Here is a 22,774-nt window from a genome sequence, read left to right as displayed (position 1 = left end):
TGGGTAGATCCGTGGATCGAGTAGAGAAACTCCCCTTGCTGGCAAGGGTTGTAAAGCACTATGCTGAGTCATACTCTCCGGGATATCCCGTCTCTGAGATCCGGGCCGAGTGGTTTACTGCCAGCTTCGCAGTCCCTCGGTTTGGATGCCTTACCTAAGGCAAATGTTCAGAGGCTCTGTCTCCGGACAGACAGGAAGTTTGCCGGACTGAAGTGTCCGACGTAAATGACACCAGGTCAGGCCTTCTTGGTGGCATTTCGGGGCCAGTTATCAGGTAGTAGGCCTCACCAGGCCTCCCTGAAGGTGAGTTTCCACCTACTGTGGTTATCAGGTGATAGGCCTCACCAGGCCTCCCTGAAGGTGAGTTCCCACACTCTGTGGTTATCAGGTAGTAGGTCTCACCAGGCCTCCCTGAAGGTGAGCTCCCACAAACTGCGGTTATCAGGTAGTAGGCCCCGCCAGGCCTCCCTGTGAGTGGTTCCCCAACGATGCTGGGTTCTGGAAGCTAGTGGCCGCTTGCTATCAGTTCAGCTGGCCTAATTTGGCAGCTGCTGAAAGCAAGCTTGTGCCCTGGCTCAACTAAAGTGTTCGCCCTCTGCTACTGGTTCCCTCCCGGTACTTCTTACTCTGCCTACAGCCTGGTTTGCCTACCAGGCGGACCATTGCTCCCCTCGCTGAGGGTCGCTATGAGTGTTTGGACCCCTGAGTCTGGTCAGACGGTCGTAGGCCACTCGTGAGGCCTCCCAGTTAGATCAGCACCTAGGCCTTCACAGGCCTCCTCAGTGTTATGAAACACAAACACTGGGTAGATCCGTGGATCGAGTAGAAAAACTCCCCTCTTTGGCAAGGGTTGTAAAGCACTATGCTGAGTCATACTCTCCGGGATATCCCGTCTCTGAGATCCGGGCCGAGTGGTTCACTGCCAGCTTCGCAGTCCCTTGGTTTGGATGCCTTACCTAAGGCAAATGTCCAGAGGCTCTGTCTCCGGACAGACAGGAAGTTGGCCAGACTGAAGTGTCCGACTTAGTGACACCAGGTCGGGCCGTCCTGGTGGCATTTCGGGTGGTAGTTTCCCCGAATAGTGACTGGCTGGGGTTCCCTCGGGTTCCCTAGCCACATTCCCTAGAAGGGACCCCTTCTAAAATTGAAGTTGTGGTCCTAGGCCTTTGAGCAGGCCTAGGTAGGCCTTTGGTAAAACATCGTTTTGGAGGGCCTCCTGTTAGGCTTATAGCTTGGGCTATGACCGTAGGGAATGCTGTCACTGACAGCCCAGTGTGACCTGAGGGTGAGTGGTTCTTGCATTTCATTTGAATTTGCTGGTTCTGACAGTTGTCACTGCCTCCTGGCATGCACTCCCCTCAGCATGGCGGAGTGGGTATTTCGTTCCCCAAAGCGTCGATGACGTATTGTCGAGTTCCCTTCGAAAGGGAACGTCTCAGGTTACAACTGTAACCTATGTTCCCTGAGAACAGGGAACGAGACAATACGTCTCCCTGCCATGCCTCGGGGCCTGCCTACCAAACAGTCCCTTCAGACGAAGGATGATTTGTCATGTTTGCAAGGCGCCCTTATATACTTCCAGGTCGCACGTTAATCATTCACATTAATGATTCACGGGCTGTCGCCGGTCAATGTGATTGCCGTGATTTGATTGTGATTTCAGACACCTGTCACGCCTGAGGCGTTCCCCAAAGCGTCGATGACGTATTGTCTCGTTCCCTGTTCTCAGGGAACATAGGTTACAGTTGTAACCTGAGACGTTTTTACTGTATTTATTTGATGAAGGCAATTGTGACTTTATATCTCACAAAGTGGCTTTATATCTCGCAGTGTTTTTTAACTTTTTTTTAAAACTTTTTTCGCTTTATATTTTGGTGTTAGTCTTGTTAGTAAAATTAATATTTGGAAATAAGTTATGTAATTATTTTTGCATTTATTGCCCTCCGCAATCTGACAAGCGTTTCAGTCCTCGACAAAACAGAAACAGCAAATCATAAATAAATCTAATGCAATCCTCTTGCATGCAAAGAGCAACATTATGGTTTAATTTTGCGGCACAGGTGACATTAATCCAATCCATTAATTGGTCCTGAATACAGATATTAAATAAAAACACTAAACCTCAAAGTATTGTTCATTCATTAATTATCACTTGTATAAATAACTACTCATACAAAACTCATAATGTGTGTCAGTAAATAAACATGGTCATATAAACAACTAAAAGCGACCCTGATTTAATGAATGACTTGTGTTCAGAGAGTAGCCAATCACATTGATTCATAAGTGTTTTTGAACCAGACTACTGGGTCCACTATATGTTTTGCGAAATTTCAGATTCCAGTGCTGCGGTGTTAGTACCGCATTGATGAAAGACGGCACATTCAAGAACTGTAAACATAACGTATTTTTTAAACCATGGAACCGGTTCCCAGTTCTACTTAACACTGGGCTTGGCAAGGGCTCTTCCTCAGACTTCTGCTATTTCAGAGTTCAGCTGAGAGAGACGTGTCTGAATGCTAATGCCTCACACAAGTGGCGCATAAGACATTTGCTCTGAGAAAACCAAAGATGAATAGCGAAATCGTTCATGCTTATCGAAGTGAGCTCAGTCAAGAGAGTCCGGTAAATATTTTAAGGATACTGACGCTACCATAAATGGATAGGTTTAGGACTATTAACCTCAGGGAACGGCAGATTTTGGACGGGGTATAATGCCTCATGAAGCCAAACACGAGCTGTGTGGACTCATAAAGGTGAAAGTTCACCCTTTTGTGGGAGTTTTGGCAGATGAAGGAAGTCAGCGTGTGTTTTCTGGCAGAGAGAGCAGATCTACCTGGTTGTGTTTTTTAATGATGGTGGACTGTAGCTCTCGCTCATTATAACTAGTTACATGACTGCGAAAAGCATTCCATGAAAGAAATATTAAATATTCACAGATGTTTGAAAAGGAGCCTTGTCCTCAAGTTACTTCTGGGTAGTTGTGTCTGTTGATGTTAGAATTAACATGTCTGCACTCACTGGAGAATAACAGCAAAATCTTTTATGAATGACACTGTGCACCATTACTCCATGATGTTCAGCCATTAGGTCTGTGGAAAAAAAAACTCTATTTCTCTACTTCTTTCCGTGCTCACTTTGAGGACAGGTTTCGGTTCATTTGAGATATTTATCTCTTCTTGTCGGTTGAGATATGGCTCAGGAGTTACATAAACAATCTCAACAAAAGTCTGAGTGTGATACTTCTGGCTCTGCTTGTCTGTTGAAATATCCTGGGGTGAATGCACTAAACAGTCGTGCCACTTCAGTACAAAAACGCCAAGTACACTCAATCCAGATTTTAAAATGTCCTGATAACAAAGCTGAATTTTCAGCATCATTACTCCAGTGTTCAGTGTCACATGGTCCTTCAGAATAATCATTCTAATATGCTGATTTGCCGCTCAAGAAACATTTTTATTTTTGTGGAAAGCATTATACATTTATTTTCAGGATTCTTGAAACGCCAAAAGAATTTATTTGAAATAGAATTGTAACTTTACATGTCTTTACTGTCACTTTTGATCAGTATAATGCATACTTTCTGAATAAAAGTATTAATATCTTTCAAAAGAAAAGAAAAAATCTTACTGACTCCAAACTTTTGAGCGGCAGTGTGAATATCGTGGAGCAATACAAGATTGGGAATTGCTTGTAAAAATTGCATTCAGCAGATTTTTTGGGCCGTGTTTGGGCTGTTACCCGTTTAGCATAATTCCTTAAGTGAATCGGTTGCTAAAACAACACAAACAGCATTTACAAATAAATGACTATCAGCAGGCACAATTCATTCTTCATGAATCCCCCTGAGTGAGATACTAAGTGTGGCTCCTCTTGTCTTGAAATATTACAGAGTGACTGAACAGGAACAAAAAATTGAAAAGGTATTTGTATAAATATTCCCCAAATAGTTCTCTAAATATCTCTCTCATTCAGTTCCTCTCTCACTCTTACATCCTGTTACAACAGCATAGTCTTCTGAGCTCAATCCAAACACACATCTGTCATCGCCCTGGCCTTTAGTATAGTGGCAAAATCAGACTTGAGGCTTTTGTCTTATGGGAAATGGTTATTGAATTCATGTGAGGGCCATTTGATGAAATATTTGGCGGTCTATTGAGCAGATGAACAGCTCCTTTGCATAAAGAGTTCCATGTACAAAATGGAGAAATACATATTTTCTACATTGCTAAATAAAAAAATACATACACAAATATAGTGTGCAATATAGTGGCAATGCATAATTTTACGTTTATTAAGTTTAGTAAATATATATTTTTTTCCAGATATTTGTTTCATGATAATTGCAGACCACAAATTGCAATTGCTTTTGTGGAATAAATGGATGAGAATAATAATAATCTGCATATGTGTGCATGTATCATATTTGATAAATATTAAATGCTTATTGGAATTGCTACAAAAATGGTAAAGTTGCTTGTTAGTACATTGCATTTTATTTTGCGCATGGTAGATGGCCCATGAATTGCTTTCAATGACATCATAGCCATTATTTTTCCCTTCACATTTGTTTGATGATTGTTGAACAAATCACTGCACACTTTGCCTGGCAGAAAGAGCAATATAAGCCAATGTTCAATCTTGTATGACTCATGTTGAGTAATCAGGTATACACTCATTTTGGGGGAGGAGAGAGAGTGAGCTAGAGGGAGATTTGAAGAAAGACTGTTGAAAGAGAGATGGCTGAGAGACATTACAAAATAGAAAAGGTCAGAGGGATATCACTGGAAAAAGAGGGGTTATGACTTTAAGACTCGCGTTAATATTAGAAAAGCTTTCCAGCACTGGAGAGACCTGATACCAGCGCTGATAACGGACGCAGAGGTTGTGTTGTTTCTGCTCAATACGTGACTAACATTGGTTTTGCTGTTTCAGAACCTGTTGTTGTTGTATAGGTTAGCTAAAGTGTTAGGGAAACTTTCTTAAAAAAAGCCTGAACACTCTAACAATGAAGGGGAACCACCAATTGCAAGATAAAACCCACTGCTTTAGTGAAAAAGTGGCAAACGTTTCAGTCACGTGACCTTTCTCAATGCCTAGTTTTTTTGCCAAGTGTTTCCCTGATTGGACTTTTTGGTCTATGCACCTCATTTGGACAGTTTTTGGACAGTTTCTGGCTTTTCTTCAGCTTAGTGACAGGACAGTTTTGAGTGTCATTGTTTGTCTGGAGCTGGTGTGCTGCTATCGACTAGCAACAAGCTCTTGCTTGCATGTATACTGTTTGCTCATTTTTTTGTTCTTCCTTGTTGTTCATTCATCATCTTTGCTTTATTTTTCGCAAAGCATTTTTTTTGCTTTGCTTCAGCCAAAGAGACATCCAATCTTGCATTGCGTGTTTCTCAGAAATCGCTCACTTTAAAGGCATCTATATGATGTGGTCTTACCTGCAGTGGACAGCAGGATGAAGATGACGGTCAGGGTTTTGAAGGACCAGCGGCCGTTCATGGTCATCTCTCAGCCCTCATGAAGAAACAGTGTGAGGAGAGAGAGCAAGTCAACACACCCTCATTGCTCACCGCCTGGTGGTCATTTTATTCTGCAAGTTCTGAAACGCACACAAATATAGGCTACAGGTAAACTTTACATTCTCTAAACAAGACATTTCAGTCATCATTTAATCACCCTTATGTTGTTCCAACTTAAAATGTAATGAAGTGAAGGAATCGTGAATTATTTGAACACTGACATCTGTTAGGCTTGATATTTAAGTCATTGACTTAAGTTACACATTAGATGGAGCTACAGCTGGTGTTACAAAAATCCTTTCATTATTGCTGTCAAAAGGGAAATGAGATATGACACGAGATATGCGAATATTGATGAGGGAAATCTTGGCACAAAAAATACCACACAATATGCACTCATGACAAATAGATACAACATGTTGCAAAGGATTAAATGCGATAATTCTTTATTGACGATTCCATCCATGCTTCTCTGATGAAAAGCATATTTTATAACAGAGCAATATGAATAAAGTCTTCCTGTCCCCACACAACATATCAAATCAAAACTCGCTGTCTAAAGCCTTTTCAAAGCCTCTATCCTCACAGATCCTGGTGCGACTGTCATGAGACACATAAGAAAGAAAAAATGTTTGGAATGGAATACTAACATATTTGCTACTGCATGCTGCACAGTATAATTGCATAATACAATAATAATTTATTGTATGTGTTAAGAGCCATTGCCTAGTGGTTTTTGCATCGTGTGGGCATGAGTTCAAATCCGGCTGGTGTATTTTCCCGCTATTGTTGCCAGCTCTTTTACCCATCATTTCCTTTGAATTAAAGCGGCAATCATATATTAATATTGATTACATATTATACATTAACATATTTTATTACATGGCTTGGTTGAATTCTAATGTAGAATGCGGTCTGATATTTCTTGATAACACACCGCTGCTAAGTATAACACACCATTGCCATGAAAAACAGAGCGTTGCCATGGACACGGTGTTCTTTAGCGGAAGCAATACAATCGTTTTTAAATCAATAAACTCCTTTTTAAATCAATATTTTGTGTCATATTGATTTATTTGGTAGGTAGCCATGTAATAAGCGGGACCTCCGCTTTGCGTCGATCAGCCTGTCGGGGTTGTATTTGCTATAACCGCCTCGCTCTACATTATCCCTTACTTAATGTATTAATTTAATAATTATTTGATTCGTTATTATTATTAATTTATGGATTTTAATATTCAATAAATATCTACTTTAATGGTCAATTATTAATTATATTTAATAATAATTAATTTATTAAATAACTGATTTATTCACTTATTAAAATATCCCCCCCCCCCAGTTGATTTAGTAAAGTGTAAATACGTTCTAGTGTTTGGCAGTCCAATCACAAAAATGCAAATAAATAAAATAAAATAATTTTTGTTATTTACAGTTAATTCGTTTTTGCTTGCCTGTATTGTAGTGAAATGGAAGGTCAAGTCGAGCACATTGTATTCTGGATCGCTATATTTGATCAGGTTGCAAGTGCCACATTTTGTCAAATGTTGTATGTCATCTGGGTTTCCCATGCATACAGAAAGTTCTCATACTGTGCACAGTGTGTGTAGTGCATGATGCAAAAATAGTCAAAGCACTATGCTATTCTGAACATACCTTGAGACTCTAAGCACATGATGGTGAAAGGGGCCGGCAGGAGGACCACATGTGACCTACCTAAGACAGAGATCTTCAGGCAGGATGATGGGATGGGACAACCAGCTATCGGTTAAATGGAACTGCGTTGCATTATACATGTGTTGAACTAAAGGGGTTTATGGGAATATGTGCTTGGTGTGTGTGAATGTGTCTCTCTCTATAGATTTATATTTATATCATCCATCTTTCGTATCTTTCTCTCTGTGTTTAAACAGCAGTCAGCATGTCTGTGTTTGGTTTACAGCTACACTAACAGCCTGGTTGCTCTGAGCTGGCCGTCTGTCATAACACGTCACCAAGCCAATCCGCCTCTGTCACCCGTACAGGCCTCTGAATGGCTTGTTGGCAGTCACAAACACTCCCCCTTGCCAACATGGAGGAAACAAAACACACACACACACACACACACACACACACACACACACACACACACACACACACACACACACACACACACACACACACACACACCCACACACACCAGAAGTCAATACCGTGCATCAATACGCAGTCACATTCGCACAAGCCCATGGCACAGATAAATTCTCCTTAAAATATTCGCTTCCTGACATACTGTATCTATAGTTTAGTCTATAGTATTTTACATAATATTTGATTTTCAGCAGATTAGACCCCCCCCCCCACCCCCCCAGCATAAGGTAGCCTACGTTCGAATATTGTGCAGAAATTATCGATAATCAACACTGTGTGTTATTATATTCAGCCTCATGTTTTTATAGGAATGTGCAGTTACTGAATCATATTGTTTAAAAAAAACAGCCTTGAGTATCAACAATCAGACAATCAGATACCGCTTTTTCTGAATTCCAAATCAGGTAATGACTGTTTACTCAGGCATTAAGCCATAAGTCAGAGCTGATATCTTCATATCCTAATCGAATAAAGAAAGCAGCTCTGTTTGTGTTTATTGTTCCTTTAATACTCCAGCGAGGTCTGATGAGATAACGAACATATGCTGTGTGGTGAAACCAACATTGTACTTTTAAACCAGAAAACAAAAAAACATAAGGTAAAAAGAAATCTCACTGTCCTACGCATATGCAACAGCTTTAGTGTTACCGTGGAAACTCAGGGACATTCAGAAAGTATGTAAAAATTAAAGGTACAGTTCACCCCCCAATTTTTTTTTTTTTTTACGCAGCCTCGTGTTGTTCCAAACCGGTGTGAATTTCATTGTTCTGTGGAACATGAAAAATATATTTTTTGAAGACTGTTTTGTTCCACTATGAAAGTCAGTGGGGTCTAAAATAACATTTTAAAGACAAAAACCATACAAACAAATAAACAAAAACAAAACACTGAGACCATTTTTAAACTTAATTTTTATTCTGCTTTGTAAAACAAGGTAATTCATATGAAATATATATGTATATAATATAGCCTATGTAATTTATTGTATATTATTCATTTATTTGAATATAGTATATTATACATTTGTTTATTTGAATATATTAGTTTAATAATTATAAATTGAATATTTATTCAAACAATTATTAATTTCTTAACTATACTATTAATCAGTTGTTTAATTAAATGGTCAATTATTAATTCTAAATATAATAATTTATCATTCATTTAATTAATTTAATGCTTGATTAATCACTTATTATTATTATTATTATTTGCTAAAGAAGATATTTTGAAGAATGTATATGACTTTCACATTGAAAGTCATTGGGGTCCAAAACAAAACATTGGACATTTTGTATGCACAAAACAACAGACAAAGAGACAGACAGACAGACAGACAGACAGACAGACAGACAGACAGACAGACAGACAGACAGACAGACAGACAGACAGGCAGACAGACAGACAGACAGACAGACAGACAGATGTAGTGTTTTGAACAACTCTTGTTAATTCTACAGATGAAGATCTGGATTCCGCCATTTAAACCTGAAAAGTTTTAGTATTTTCAACAAAATTGAAAACAAAGCTAGATACAGTGTTCTCCTCTGATCACTCCCTCTGAAACAGAAGTGTGGTACATATGGCTCTGAATTCTCTGACATTTGTGTCCAAATCCACTAGCAGTGTCTCTCCTGGCAGTACATCACATATCGCTTCACAGAAGCAGAGAAGAGTGTGAAGGACTTTCTTTTCCCTGAGCTTTACTACAGTGTGTTTATCGATTCCCTCCAGACCGTTGTGCATGCGTGAGAATGTAGGTGAGAATGGGAGACGCTCCTATTGCCTTTGAGCAAACGAGAATTCTGCTTGAGCTTCGCTGGAGTCATCGTTCCTCTCTGAAGATCAATTAATATTTATATTCATATGCTCATCCACACACCCCCTGCCACCGAATATTGAATAATAGAGTAGCTACTTGCTAATTGTTTGTGAATGTGTTCTGTTGCTTGTAAATTTTTTATTACAGAAAGCTTTGTAAACTAATGTGAGCTTAAGGAAACAATGCCAGATTGCGAGAAGATGCAACATCATCCTCTGAGACTTTTGTGACGACTGTTGTGTGAACATGTTCCTTTCACTTCTTTTGGTGTCCAGGGGACTTTTTTTGACAGAATTGGGTAGAGTAGGTCTTTAATACCTGGAGAGAGGTATGCATTTGCATTCCCATTCATCTCAGAGGCAGTTTATGGTGAAGGACTCCCAGAAGTATAGCAGACAGGGAAAAATATGCACCTACTTTTTAATGACCATCATTGAAGAAAGATACTTAGAAAGATACTTAGAAAGATCCACAGTATTTGGCAGGGGCTGGACAATGCTATAGCCAAACTAGAGCTGACAGACTCTATAGACGTCCATTTTAAAGGAAAATTAATGTGAAAGTAAGATTGTATACAAAAACCAGTCACTATATCATGATTTTGGATTGTTTGGCTCAATAAATCTGACTCATATTCTCTGAAACATGTATATGAGATGGAGCATGCGGTAAAAGTCCTTACAGAGCACAACGACTCCGAACGCACAATTCATATTCAAAAGCACCGCAGGACCAAATGCAAAGTTATCCTGAATTTAGAAAAATGTCCCTCAGTTATTGGTCTTTTGCTTTCTGCCTTGACAATTTGAAACTGCAAAAAACTTCCACTAGCACTCTACCGTGAAAAGATAAAGTCAGTTGTCAGCTCACAAAAAGCTGGTCTGTTCTAGTGAATGCAAATCTATGAGGGTGATGGAATCTATTTAAATCGTTTATGCAAAATGTCATTGCACCAAAGGATTTTTAATGACATGTTTTTAAGAAAACAAAATACTAAATCTAGACTGCATCCAGGGTTTAATTCTGCGAATGTGTCGGGTTGAATTGAGGTGTGTGTTGAACACTGAGAAGAGAGGGAAGGTTACATTTAGATAACATGAACTAACGTCATTAGCACTGCAGATGGTACAGACTGTTCTCTGCTCATCCCCATAGTTACCATCAATACACCCCTTACCTAAAATCAGAAAGAATGGCACAGGGATAAACACCTTCAAACACCTCAAACATCAGATTACAGGCATTGTTGTGTTCTACTTAGGATTTACCCTTTCTAAAATCATATTTTTGTTTATTGTTGTTGGTATTTTTGTTGTTTTAGTTTTTTAATAACACTTTATTTTAAAGTGTTACACGTTACCTGCACTTATGGAAATAACAGTAAATTATGCATAATTACATAAATCAAACCCTAATCTAACACTAACCCTGATTAACCGTTAATTCATATTAAATGTATAATTACACACTAACAAGGACGCCTTAAAATAAAGTGTAACTTTAGTTTTCTTATAATTAATAATGTAATAATAATAATTATTATATTAAAAAGGCTCATAACAAAATATAGTTTTGTCTATACTAATAAAAATAATAAACTATTAAAAAAAGGTCACAATACAGTGGCTCATTGGTGGGAAAGCATCCTAAAATTAGCGTCTGGGGAGAATATGACCATCAATTTGTCATTTTATTATGATCTCGGTTTTATCCTTCATTTTCGAATCTTAAATATTCTTACTTTTATTATTGTAAGATTAAATATTTTATTATGACAGTTATAGAAAAAAGTTAGACTGGTCTAATTTGAATCCGCAAAGTAACACTGATAATTGCTAGTATGTCTTAAGAAACATGTTTATGCAACTGAGCTGGGTTTCATCCTCCATTTTCGAATGATTGTCCATTTAAATGGGAGATCAACGGCTGCAAATAGCTTTTATATCCCCTTTTTCTCCGTCCATTTATGCCTAATTCACTCCCTCTCTCACTTTTCATTGCTGTGTTAGTAAAGAGCTCTTTTATCACTCCTCTGTGTGAGTTTTCCGCTGTAATGTGAAAACGATAGAGGCAGGCTTATTCATTACACACATTAATGCGCATTGTCTTTAAGCGACTCAGACGCCCCTTTGTGTACACCGTCTGCGAGCCTGAGGGAAGACTTACCTGCAGTGTGATCGACTGCTCTTAGCATTAAGCTATTAGCTGTAACTGTGCCTCAGGCGTATTGATGTTTAAAGCAGAGCATCAGGTGTAATATATGACAGACTCTGGGTGGATCTCAGAAAATGAAAGGATTTTTTGCCTTTCAAGTCATGTATTCATAGCAAACTGTTTAGAGACATCCAGAGCGGGTTGTTTGTAATTGAGAAGAATGTCTTTTTCTCTCCGTCTCTGTGAAAGGCAGATAACCAATGCTGCTGGGGCAAAAGGGGACTGAAATATGGCTCTCATTAATACTATCTCCTCCTAAATGTGTTTCTCACCTTAGAGAGATGACATGTCGAGACTAAAATTAGGAGCCTAAATTTGGCTTCTGATTCAGAGAGAAACTTTTTTTTTGACAGTGTTTCAAAAAGGTCAGAGACTAAATAATAATGCCACATTGCTGAATTTAAACTTTGGGATTTCAAAAAGTCTTTGGAAATCCAGTTTCATTCACAAAAACCTCAACGCTGTGAGGAGATGCATCCGCTCACATCCTGGCTCAGGATTTCCTTTTTTCAGATACTAAAGATCATCTATTGATATTTAATGTTATTACACAGCTTTTTGGAATACTTGATTCTGATTGGTCAATCGTTCAGCAGATATTTCCTAGTATTTGCTGCCGTCCATGGGAATGCTATATATCAGACCACACATGGTAACTGAAATCAACACTACTTTCATGTCTTTAGTATCACAGACTCGCTGACTCTTGTTTCATGCAAACGCAAACGCTGCCATTTTGCATCTCAGTTATTGACTGTAGTGCAGTTTTGTTATTGTTAAAGCTGCAGTCCGTCGTTTTTCCTCTTTGTCGCCATCTCTGTTAGAAATCTGCAATTGCAGTTATTCGCGGAATTATTAACTGTGCGTGGGTAGTAAATCGGCATGAAACAGCGCGGATGAACACAATGTATTGAGGCTGCCGCGTCGCTGTGGATACTGTAACGTTACTGTCATCAGCAATCTCAGAGTATACTTTTTGAAAGTGTCAACATTAGAATTTTCATCGGAAAATGTCATCTGAACAAGTAAGTAACATTAACTTTTGTTCTGACCAAATTCGGGGGGTGGGGGGAAGCATTGCAGTAGGCTATATCATGCTGATTAAATCTAACGATTGCTTATATCACGTCAAAACGTGAAAAATATATTTTTTCTATAGCCACTCTGAAGTCCGAAGTCTTTGGGTTTTACAACTGGTGAATCTCCAGTTGTCACTGGTGATTGTCGCTTTAAACTTTCGGGATCCGCCATACCAAGTGCTAAACTAAATCTCCACCTCCACCATCCACACACGCTAGCCGGGGACTCCTTCTCTATGTGTACAGAAGTGACGTAATGACGCAAAGACATGCTCGAAATTCCCGCGGAAATCCACCAGTACCACTGGAATTAAAATCATTATCACAAGCTTACCGTTTTGAATCGAGGTAAGGCAAGCAGATCGTTTTGAACACTGGCTGGTTACGTTTTTTTTCAAAAATTTCTTTTTTGATATTTTTAAACCCCAAAAAGTGCCGGACTGCAGCTTTAACTAAAACTAAAACTATTAAAAATCACGTTCGGTAATCAAAATAAAACTTCAATAAAATAAAATAAAAATAACTAGATCTAAATGTATATACATGTATAAAAATATAAATGACTAGAACTTAAAGTAAAATTAAAGCTACTTCAACATATATATATATATATATAGGCCTACTATAATAGTAGCCTATATAAATAATATAAAAATAACTCTGCTGTAGTGAGAATGACCTCAGATCTTTAGTATTACTAGTATATAATTGTAATATTAAAATGTAATATGTTTAATTTAGTTTTAGATTTAAACCATTTGAAAAATTACAAAACAAAGTATTTCAATAAATGGTTAAAATCAATATTATTATTTTTTTTAAATCATAAAAATGTTAAATATATATATTAATTATTAATTTATGCCTTTAAACAAAACCCCAAAAGCATGTCAGTCACTAGATGTGTATAATCAAGCTGTGAGGGTTTCTGACATGCTATGGCACTCTATAAAAAACAGCTTGAGGGCTCCGTCCAAAATCACTCATCACTGCTCAGCTGAGGATACATTCTGATAAACTAAAGTATGCTTGAGTATACCAACTGACATCTCAGCTATACTCAAAGAGATAAGAGAGCTGTCAAACACGTAGACTCATATAGTCTGAGAAATAACCGAGGTGGGGAACCCAATTAGCAGTTGTGAACTACTGCCGGGATGCTTCTGTCAACCACAAATGCACACAGAGACTAAATGGATGCCCATCTGCTGTTGACTTAGACAAGTTCATTACATTTCCCCCTGATCCCTAGTCGCTTTCCACACTCTTGTCTCCAAGTTACCATCCCTCCCGACGTTCCCTTTCCACTGCCGAGCAAACGGAATATTTAAACACTCAGGAAACACAAACAAATGAGCAGTTCCCTTTTTAACCTGTGTGATTATCTAAAGCGTGAAGAGCTGATGATCATGTGAACACCATTGTGTCTGCTCCACCGTTCCCACAATATTCCACATTTGCTGCCAATGTGAACTCAGGACGCAAATATCACTAACACTGTAACTTGCTTGCGAGTGAAAAAATCTGGTCTGTTCCAAGTTCAGCACATTTGAGTTAAGCAGGGAATTCGGCTGTGCTTTTGAAAACAGACAGAAAAGTGCGTGTTTCATGTTAATGAGAAGCAGAGAGTCAGTCTTACCTCTTTCTGTGTCTCTTTCTCTTGTAGAGCCAGTTTGCTTGATGTTACAGCATGTTGAATGAGACTCTCCGCTGGAGTACGCCACACATGCACAGGTACACACTCATCCTGTTGTTTCCAGCGAGCGTTCAGGCTGTCATCTGATTGAGAAGATGAACGGAGGTAAAGGGGGGGAGAGGAAACACGCACTTCTGCCCTCTACCTTCCATGCGCTGGATCTCTGCACTTAAACTGAGCGCAGACAGAGCGAGTGAGAGAGGGAGAGGCAGAGAGGATGAGAGGGAGCAGCGTGTGTGTGTGTGTGTGTGCGCATGTGTGTGTTTATGTGTGGGTTAAGTTTTGCTTATTGAGGAGATCACCTACATCTTTTGGAGAAGTTAATGGTCTCCATTGGGAAAATGGCTTAAACATTAATTTATTATTAACTATTTATTTGAATAGTTCAATTAAAAATCTAAATATGCAGAAAATATTTTGGAAGGGGCAGAGGTTTGCAACTCAAACATCTTACAAACATACATTTTATTTTAACTTCATGCAGCAAATTATCAAAATTCATTTATCCATTTTAAAAGACAATTTTTGTGTTCTGTGTGATTGCTTTATTTTTATATAGGAACTTATTTAAAATTTGATTTACTGGCCCAAGATGGAGATAAATACGCCGTAATTGGATATTTGACTATGCATGCTCATTTATGTCGGTTTTTACCTTTGTCGTCGTCTAATACTCTCTTAAAGGTAATCTTTTAAAAACACAAATCATTTAATAACTCATTTATAATCACTTAGTGTGATTTAAGGTTGTTTAAAGGTGAATATATTATGAATATATAATTTTTTGTTTAATTTATGTACTATAAAACATTAATAATCAGTTATCAGCCATAACATGAAAAATTATTTTCAGTTTATTGGTACAATACCAGCCAGAATTTTTATATTTATAGAATATAATATATTAAAATTGTATTCATGAGTTGGAAAACATTGGGTTAGGGGATAGAACATTTCATTTAGTCAGTAAAGTATCATTGCATATCAATAAAAGGTATTGAAATTACTAGAAAGCACAATACACACACATCAATGTGGGTGAATGCTTCGGAGTATGAGTTTGTGTGTGTGTGTATGTGTGTGTGTGTGTGTGTGTGTGTGTGTGTGAGTGGGTGAGTTATTCACCATGTGTAGCAGGATCTGGATATAGTCCAACAGTTGAAGGCAGAAGGTCAGTGTTGGCTCACTAATGAGGGATGGTCTGGGTGTGATTCTGACAGCTCGCAAGAGCTCAATCAACCAGTCTTTCTCTAACACACACACACACACACACTCCCCCTCGGTACATCTCAAAAACACCCATTCCGTGGACGAAGATCTCCCCTTTCTAATAGAAAGGAGAGAAAGAGAGAGAGAGATAAATTGCATATGTGTGTGTGAGGTCAAGATCTTTCTGTCCTCATCTGACCCAAATGAGAACATTCAAAACCCAACAGTAATACAGTTCAGTTCTCTCTGTTGTAAAGCATCAGTATTACATTTATTCTACTTGATATCTGCGTGAAGCTGGAATACAAAACAGAAGCTTGAAAGCTAGAAGGATTATACATGACTGGATACTCAATGAAAAAAATACAAGGCGAACATGGGTCATTGCAGGATAAGGGAAAGTCTCTGTACATGTTGTGATGTTACATTTATACATTTTGGTTATCTGATATTTATTAAAGAGATGAACGTGTGTGCACATCTCTGTCCACACTCTCAAATCCAGAAAGAAATGTATTAGCTGCCATTATAAAGACTTGTCTCTGTGAATAATGCCCATATGCAGGACTGCGGTAAAACGTCATCTATGTTTCTCTTCAAACCAATAAACTAAAGAGCATCATGCATAAATCTTTAATGACATAGAACCGGAAAACTACTCATTCACACTGTATGGGAACACAATGGCTCAATCCAGGTTTTGAGATTCCAGATGTATTTGTGAGGTCAGTCTAACAGAAACAGAAACTTTTCACAACTTTTTAAAATTCAGGAAACTGTTCCTGTTTCTAATTTTCCATCTATTCGTGGTCGAAAAACAAGAAAGTAAGGCAGGTACTGCAGTTACCATTTACTTATTTTTTTTTAATTAATAGCGTGATGCTACTTTTTTCAACCTATGCTCATTGGAAAAATGCAGCTCAACCGGCATTTTTGCAAATCTCTGAAAACGATACCAATTCACTAGACAGAACACTAGGCAGTAAACATTAACACAAATTATGATTACAAGGCAGATTAATGATTAATAAAGACTTATTCTCATGCAGTTCCTTGAACAATACTAAGTTATGACCTCAAAGCAATGTAACCGTAGTGCATGATTTGTAAACTAATACATTTTGATGTGTGCATCACATAACCAGATCCATATGTATGGCTTTTCTTTATGGCTTTTCCTAGTAAACTTGCTCTGTACCCCCTGTGAAACATGAGTCATGATAAAAGAGCTCAAAGCTTGCGAAGCAGGCTTTTATTTTTTGTGAACCATCCCACGTTCATTCACTAAAACACCCTACACACACATTTGCAGCAGAATACTTTGCATCTGCAATACGCAGTACTGCATCGAGCACCTGATCCAGGACAACTGCATTATGACACCTCTGCAGTCCACAACACACACACACACACACACACACACACACACACACACACACACACACACACACACACACACACACACACACACACACACACACACACACACACACACACACACAAACTTTTATTCAAGCGTGTTTCCTCCTTCTCAATCTCTTTCTCCCCCCACACACACCAGCAGATACAGTTCCATATCATGTTCACATCTAATGGCTTGCATTCGCCAACAGTTATTAAAATATCTCCTATGTCACACCCACATCAACAAACACATATTTGCTCTGAAACCATGCCACAAATGAGCATGATTCGTTTTGATGAGATGCACGCATGAAATTGTAAAGACGCAGCAGTATCTGATGGCACAAATGTGTCTGTCAGCACAGCCTGAGAAAGTCCTGACGAGGTTAAGCTTCAAATATGTGTCGGCTGAGAAAGGAAAAAACTGAGAAAATGCTCAGCAATTTAGTATTGTTTTCTTCAGAATCCTGTTGATGATACATAAATGTCATCGCATAAGCAGGAAGCTTCAAGAAGCTGTTTTGTAAAACAACTTAAATGTAAAACCAATGAGTATTTTATATTTAAATTAGTTTATAACTAAATAATTGCTAATTTTTCTGTAATTTTATTGTGATTAATCGCATCTAACAGGTAGAAAATATACAGAAATGAAACATCTATCTATCTATCTATCTATCTATCTATCTATCTATCTATCTATCTATCTATCTATCTATCTATCTATCTATCTATCTATCTATCTATCTATCTATCTATCTATCTATCTATCTATCTATCTATCTATCTATCTATCTATCTATCTATCTATCTATCTATCTATCTATCTTGCTCTCTGTGCGAAGAGTTGTCAATTATTGAAAACTGGTCAGGTTTGACTGGTTAGGTCAGTCAAACAAAACAAAAAGAGCAAGGTCTAGAGACGCCTTTTTTAAAAGTTTAACTTTGGCGTAGAATTCCATTTCATGCGTGAGACGCTACAAAAGACGCGAGACGAGAGCGCAACAACCAAACGCGTCTAGTTTACATAGAAATAGCGCATTCTTTGTGAATGGCCCCTTAAAAGCATGTGAATGAACACAGATCCTGTGAAGTGCACCACATCATTATTTCATGAAGATGTTGGTGGCATCTCATGTTCCACAGCAGGCAAGTGTGACAGGCTTGTAATCTATAGGTCTTTTTGTTGTTGAGCAGAATGACAAAACTCTTGAGGTCTGGGGAAATAATGAATTGGTGCAGAGGAGGCATTACAGACAATATGCGTCCCTAAAGATATTAAAGAAAGTGAATGAAAGAAAGTGAATGAAAAAAACACACACTTTTAACAAGCCAAAACAAGTGTTAAACATCTAAGAGGGAAAATATTTAGATGTCTTGTCATATGAAACATGATGTCCTCATTATCTCTTTTTTAAAAGGAAATGGTTAATGTTTTCCACATCTCTCCTATAGGCTATTGTAACATTTTAAACTGTTGTATCATTGCCAACCCTTTGGACATTTCATATAGAGAGCGACAGAAGAAAACAGATGTAATTAGAGGGAGAAAGACAGATAAAGATGTCAAGAAAGAAAATGAGATGAAGAGAGATGAAAACTGAGGGAGGGAGCTGCTCCCGCCAAAGTTTGTCAGGTGAAATACAGTTTAGTAAAGACCTCCTCCTCACCTTCCTGTTAGTGGAGCTGGCTTTTATCAAGATCGCCAGCTGCCTGGAAGAACATACAGAGATAGTGATGGGAAAAAAAGAAAGCAAGCAGAAAAAGATCAACGTTAAAAGCCATAGAATAGTGAGTGATGTTGTTGAAAAGCGTGAATGTCTGCCATGAAAACCAAAGCAATGCTTTCCTATGGACCTATTGACAGTTACAAAGCAATAATTTTTTTTGTCTTGAAGGTGGTTCTTTTGTCCTCAATTCACTGAAAAACTGACAGAGAAATAAGGCCCTATTCATACTGAGAAATCATTTTCATCATCAGTTTCATTTGACATTAAAACAATACATTCCTAATTCCAAACTTGTTCATAGCCAGAATCAAATACCTTTTTTAGGTTCGAAAAACCGTACAACTATTAGATTTACGCTTTTGGTTTTAAACAGATTGGTTAAAATCAGTGATCTGAACACAGTGGCTTGGTCTCTTTCTAATCACACTGAATAAATTTAGCTGCAGGTTTTCACTGATCTCCAAAGAACTGCTAATTAAAGGTAAATCAATCTGCACTCTGTAAACCCTGGTGCTAACAGAGCATCGATTTAATCTACATCATTTAGCTCATTTGAGGCTGTGCATGGTTTACAGTCTTGTAAATTTGCCAGTAATTCATTTTAGCATATGGTGTGTGTGTGTGTGTGCTTCTTAGAGGAACAACAATGGAAGAAAATACAAATTCATCTGTTGTTATCACTTTATAATAACTAATTTAATCATGATTATTCTGGAAAATCTGACAGAGCTGGTGCATTTTTTTTTACTTTGTGTGGGACTTTTTGCCCAGTTTTGAGGCATTGAGCAAAGTTGGCCTCATCAGGAGAAGTGGAAGCAAAATTCTTCTTTCATTAGGTTTTCTGAAGGCAGTGTGTTAACTGTCCTATAACAAGGACAGAGTGATGTGAAAATGAATGTGAGCCATGAGCAACAGAACACAACTAATGAGTAACAAAGGCTAAACGCTTTGGGCAAGGTGAAGGAGACTTGGGAGAGAACGGCTTATTGTACCTTATACGTTTTACATCTGAGATACTCTTAAATAACCAGTTCATCAGTAATGCTATATTTTAGGGTTTTTTTTCCACATGAAATTTACATCGCAGTTCTTAAAATGTGGTTAAAAAGCAGTAGATTCCTGTCAATACAATATGTTTGTTCTAGGTTAACATATTTTGTTGATCCTGTAACAACATTCATGTCTGAAAAATGAATCCTAACGGTCCATATCCCTACCCTCAAACCTAACCCTTCCCATAAGTTATCCCTAAAATAAGAGGGAAATGATAGGCGAATAACACTGATTGGGAAGGACCTAACCCTGGTTGTAAGCCTAAACTTGATGTAAACTTGTCTTAAAATCTGATTGGCTGAATGGAATGTTGTTCCAAGATCAACAAAAATGTTAATCCAGGAACAGGCTATAGGCAGAGCTCAGTGAAGTCAGTAGGTTTCAGATCATTTACATTTATGCATTTGGCAGCCGCTTTTATCCAAAGCGACTTACATTGCATGTCAAGGTATACATTAACATTCTTATCAGTTATTTGACGCACAAGATCAGGACCATTTGACTATGTATAGAATTGACAAGTACTGCCATCACCACTGCTCTGTTACCATGGCAAGACAAACACAGCTGTTTACAAGCCTTCATTTGCAAGACTGAATGAGTGTTGGTGTCAATCTACAGTTTGTTATACAGTGGCAGAAACAGAACATCTTCCATCTTCACATGACATACCCCAAACATTGGGCACTGGCAAATGATCTACTATTAATTAAGTATTTTTAATTTATATGTTGCTTGCGATTATTCATTCAGAATGTACAGCTCATTGATCTAGCCAACATAAATGTAAGTGTCATATTTATCCAGATGCCATTCCAGATGTTCACTTCCTTAATGATGAGTTTCGTTCAACACCTGACAAATGCACTTGATTGTGATGTAAAGTTAAATCTAAGTAAGAGGAGAAAATGAGAAAAGTAAATGAATGGACCAGTGTGAGGGGCGTGTGGGTGGAGGACAAGATCTATTTGTGTTCCTTTTTTTTAACAAGAGTTGGAACACATGACTCTTAAGCAGTACAGCTGGACTCTGAGGAGAACGCGTCTGAAGATGCAAAACACAATGCTTTTCCAGGCTCAAACACAGTACAACATCATGTGCCTGTCTCTAGTAACTATGGAAACACTTTGACTTTTCTACTTTCTACTAAATAGCGGAACGAGATAACCATCCCTGTTAGACCAAAAATGCTTAATCCAGTCTAAGGTGCCTTTTTGGTCTTATTTGGTTTGGTTTAAATACAAAGTTCTGTCTTGAAACTCTAGATGGCGTAGGCTCAGTCAGTTTGCAATCACATCATTCCCTATAGGGCACAGCTGATTGGTTCCTGCTGTATCAGCAGCCAATCAGCTCGCTTCTAAACCTTTAAATACTGGTCAGCATATTCTGTAGCAGTTGCAGCACGCTTTCAGAAACCCTCCACCTTCCCCAGCTCCACATGTTTATATCTGCTACGGGTAATTCATGTATGCTATATTGTACAGCAGCCGCATGTCTTACTTGCTCACAGCAGTGTTGTGTATGTATTGGCAGTATCAAGTCTCATACTTACTCTGCAGTAGCAGCAGCAATAACAGAAGCATATCAGTATTGTCATATCCATTACCATGCCAAACACTCAGAGAGTTAGGGTTAGGGTTAGAAAGAAAGTGGTTTAGCTAGTCAGCCAGCTGGTTTTGAGACTGTCTAACCATTTTAGGTTATTTTAAGCTGATTTACAACAGGGATTTCAGTTGATAACCCATGCATTCATGAACCATTTATGCTCAAAAATCCACCTCAAAATCATCTGCAACCACTGCTGCCTCTCCTATAGGTCTCCTTGTCTCATGTTTGCTGTATAGTGCCTTCACAAGGTCATCTAGGCATATATCCATAGAAAACACATGCTAACATGTCCTCCGAGGATGATCGGTAAAAATAGGTACGTCACCCCAGGCTCCAGAGCAACGCTGGCTGATATCCAGATCTGCACGGCAACTGAAGGTGACAGTCACCTCTCTAACACAAGACCAGAGATTGTGACATTGCTGATGCTTTTGCTGTGATTGTGACGGTCACATGGCTAATGATTTATTATTTGTACCTGCAGAAAGCTGCAAAGATACGTGCAGGTTGTGAGATAATACCAACATTTTATGTGGGATCAAAAACTATTAGAGGTAGATGGAAATGGATGCAAAAAGGGGCAAGAGCTTTTTTTGGCCAAAAATAATCTAAAAAGAAGTTTCTAATAAATGGAAATCCCAAATTCCTGGAATGATTAAAAGACTATCTTCGTTTTTGATGCGATTAAGCCTGTTAATCCAACCCAAGAGTGCTGGAAGAGGACAGAGTTTAAAGGCGCACACAAACACAAAGCAGCTGTTTTGGCCCCATTCTGCCGTTCATGAAAACTGTTATTCATCTTATTTATTTATTAAAAAAATACACATTTCTTTTATAGATGCAGGCTGAGTCGTTGAGCTGTTTGGGGGCTTAATGCTACGCTCCTGCTTTTCGTTGAAAAGTTCATGGTGCAATGAAAGTATTTATGAGATTAACTGCAGAAAACAATCACACACACACATCTACTTTACTTTATAAAGTTTATGTATGGCACCAATTTTTGGGCATGTTTGTGGCATTACCTGATTTTCATAATTTGTTCAGTGAACCGGATACAAAAACAACTCAGACAGCATGCGAAAATGCAACAATGCAATAATTGGATGCAATTTTTTTCTTTTTTTGCGAGCACTAATTGGTGGATAATACAGTGAATGATGATTTTCACGGTCAGCTTGTCTTCTCAAATGTCTGTTTCCTAACCCGCAAGGTTGACAGGATGTAGCTGTTACCATGGCGATGCATCTGCTCTGGTAAAGTGGACCTTAGGATTCGAGAGGAATTCCATAATTTTTTTTTTTTTT

At 38.3% G+C, this 22,774-nt stretch overlaps 1 protein-coding gene across 2 annotated transcripts in view; it reads right to left on the bottom strand.

Annotated features, from left to right (window-relative positions):
• The window catches only part of shisal1a (shisa like 1a), a gene marked incomplete at its 3' end in the record, with an annotated part of 32,116 nt that extends 17,470 nt beyond the window's left edge, over positions 1-14,646 (bottom strand). Inside the window, exons 1-2 of one of the 2 annotated variants that reach the window (XM_079622857.1) lie at positions 14,410-14,646; positions 5,445-5,605 (exon numbers count right to left, since the gene is read on the bottom strand). In XM_079622857.1, coding sequence (XP_079478983.1) covers positions 5,445-5,511 — 67 coding nt within the window. In that variant the 5' untranslated portion in view covers positions 5,512-5,605; positions 14,410-14,646. The remainder of the gene's footprint in view (positions 1-5,444; positions 5,606-14,409) is intronic. The other variant, XM_079622856.1, reaches the window with a different exon arrangement.
• Between the last annotated feature and the right edge of the window lie 8,128 nt (positions 14,647-22,774).

This window comes from Phoxinus phoxinus, assembly GCF_949152265.1.
Source record: "Phoxinus phoxinus genome assembly, chromosome: 9".
Lineage (NCBI taxonomy): Eukaryota > Metazoa > Chordata > Actinopteri > Cypriniformes > Leuciscidae > Phoxinus > Phoxinus phoxinus.
Note: the sequence above shows the minus strand (reverse complement) of the source record. Positions and strands in the feature narration are given on the sequence as shown.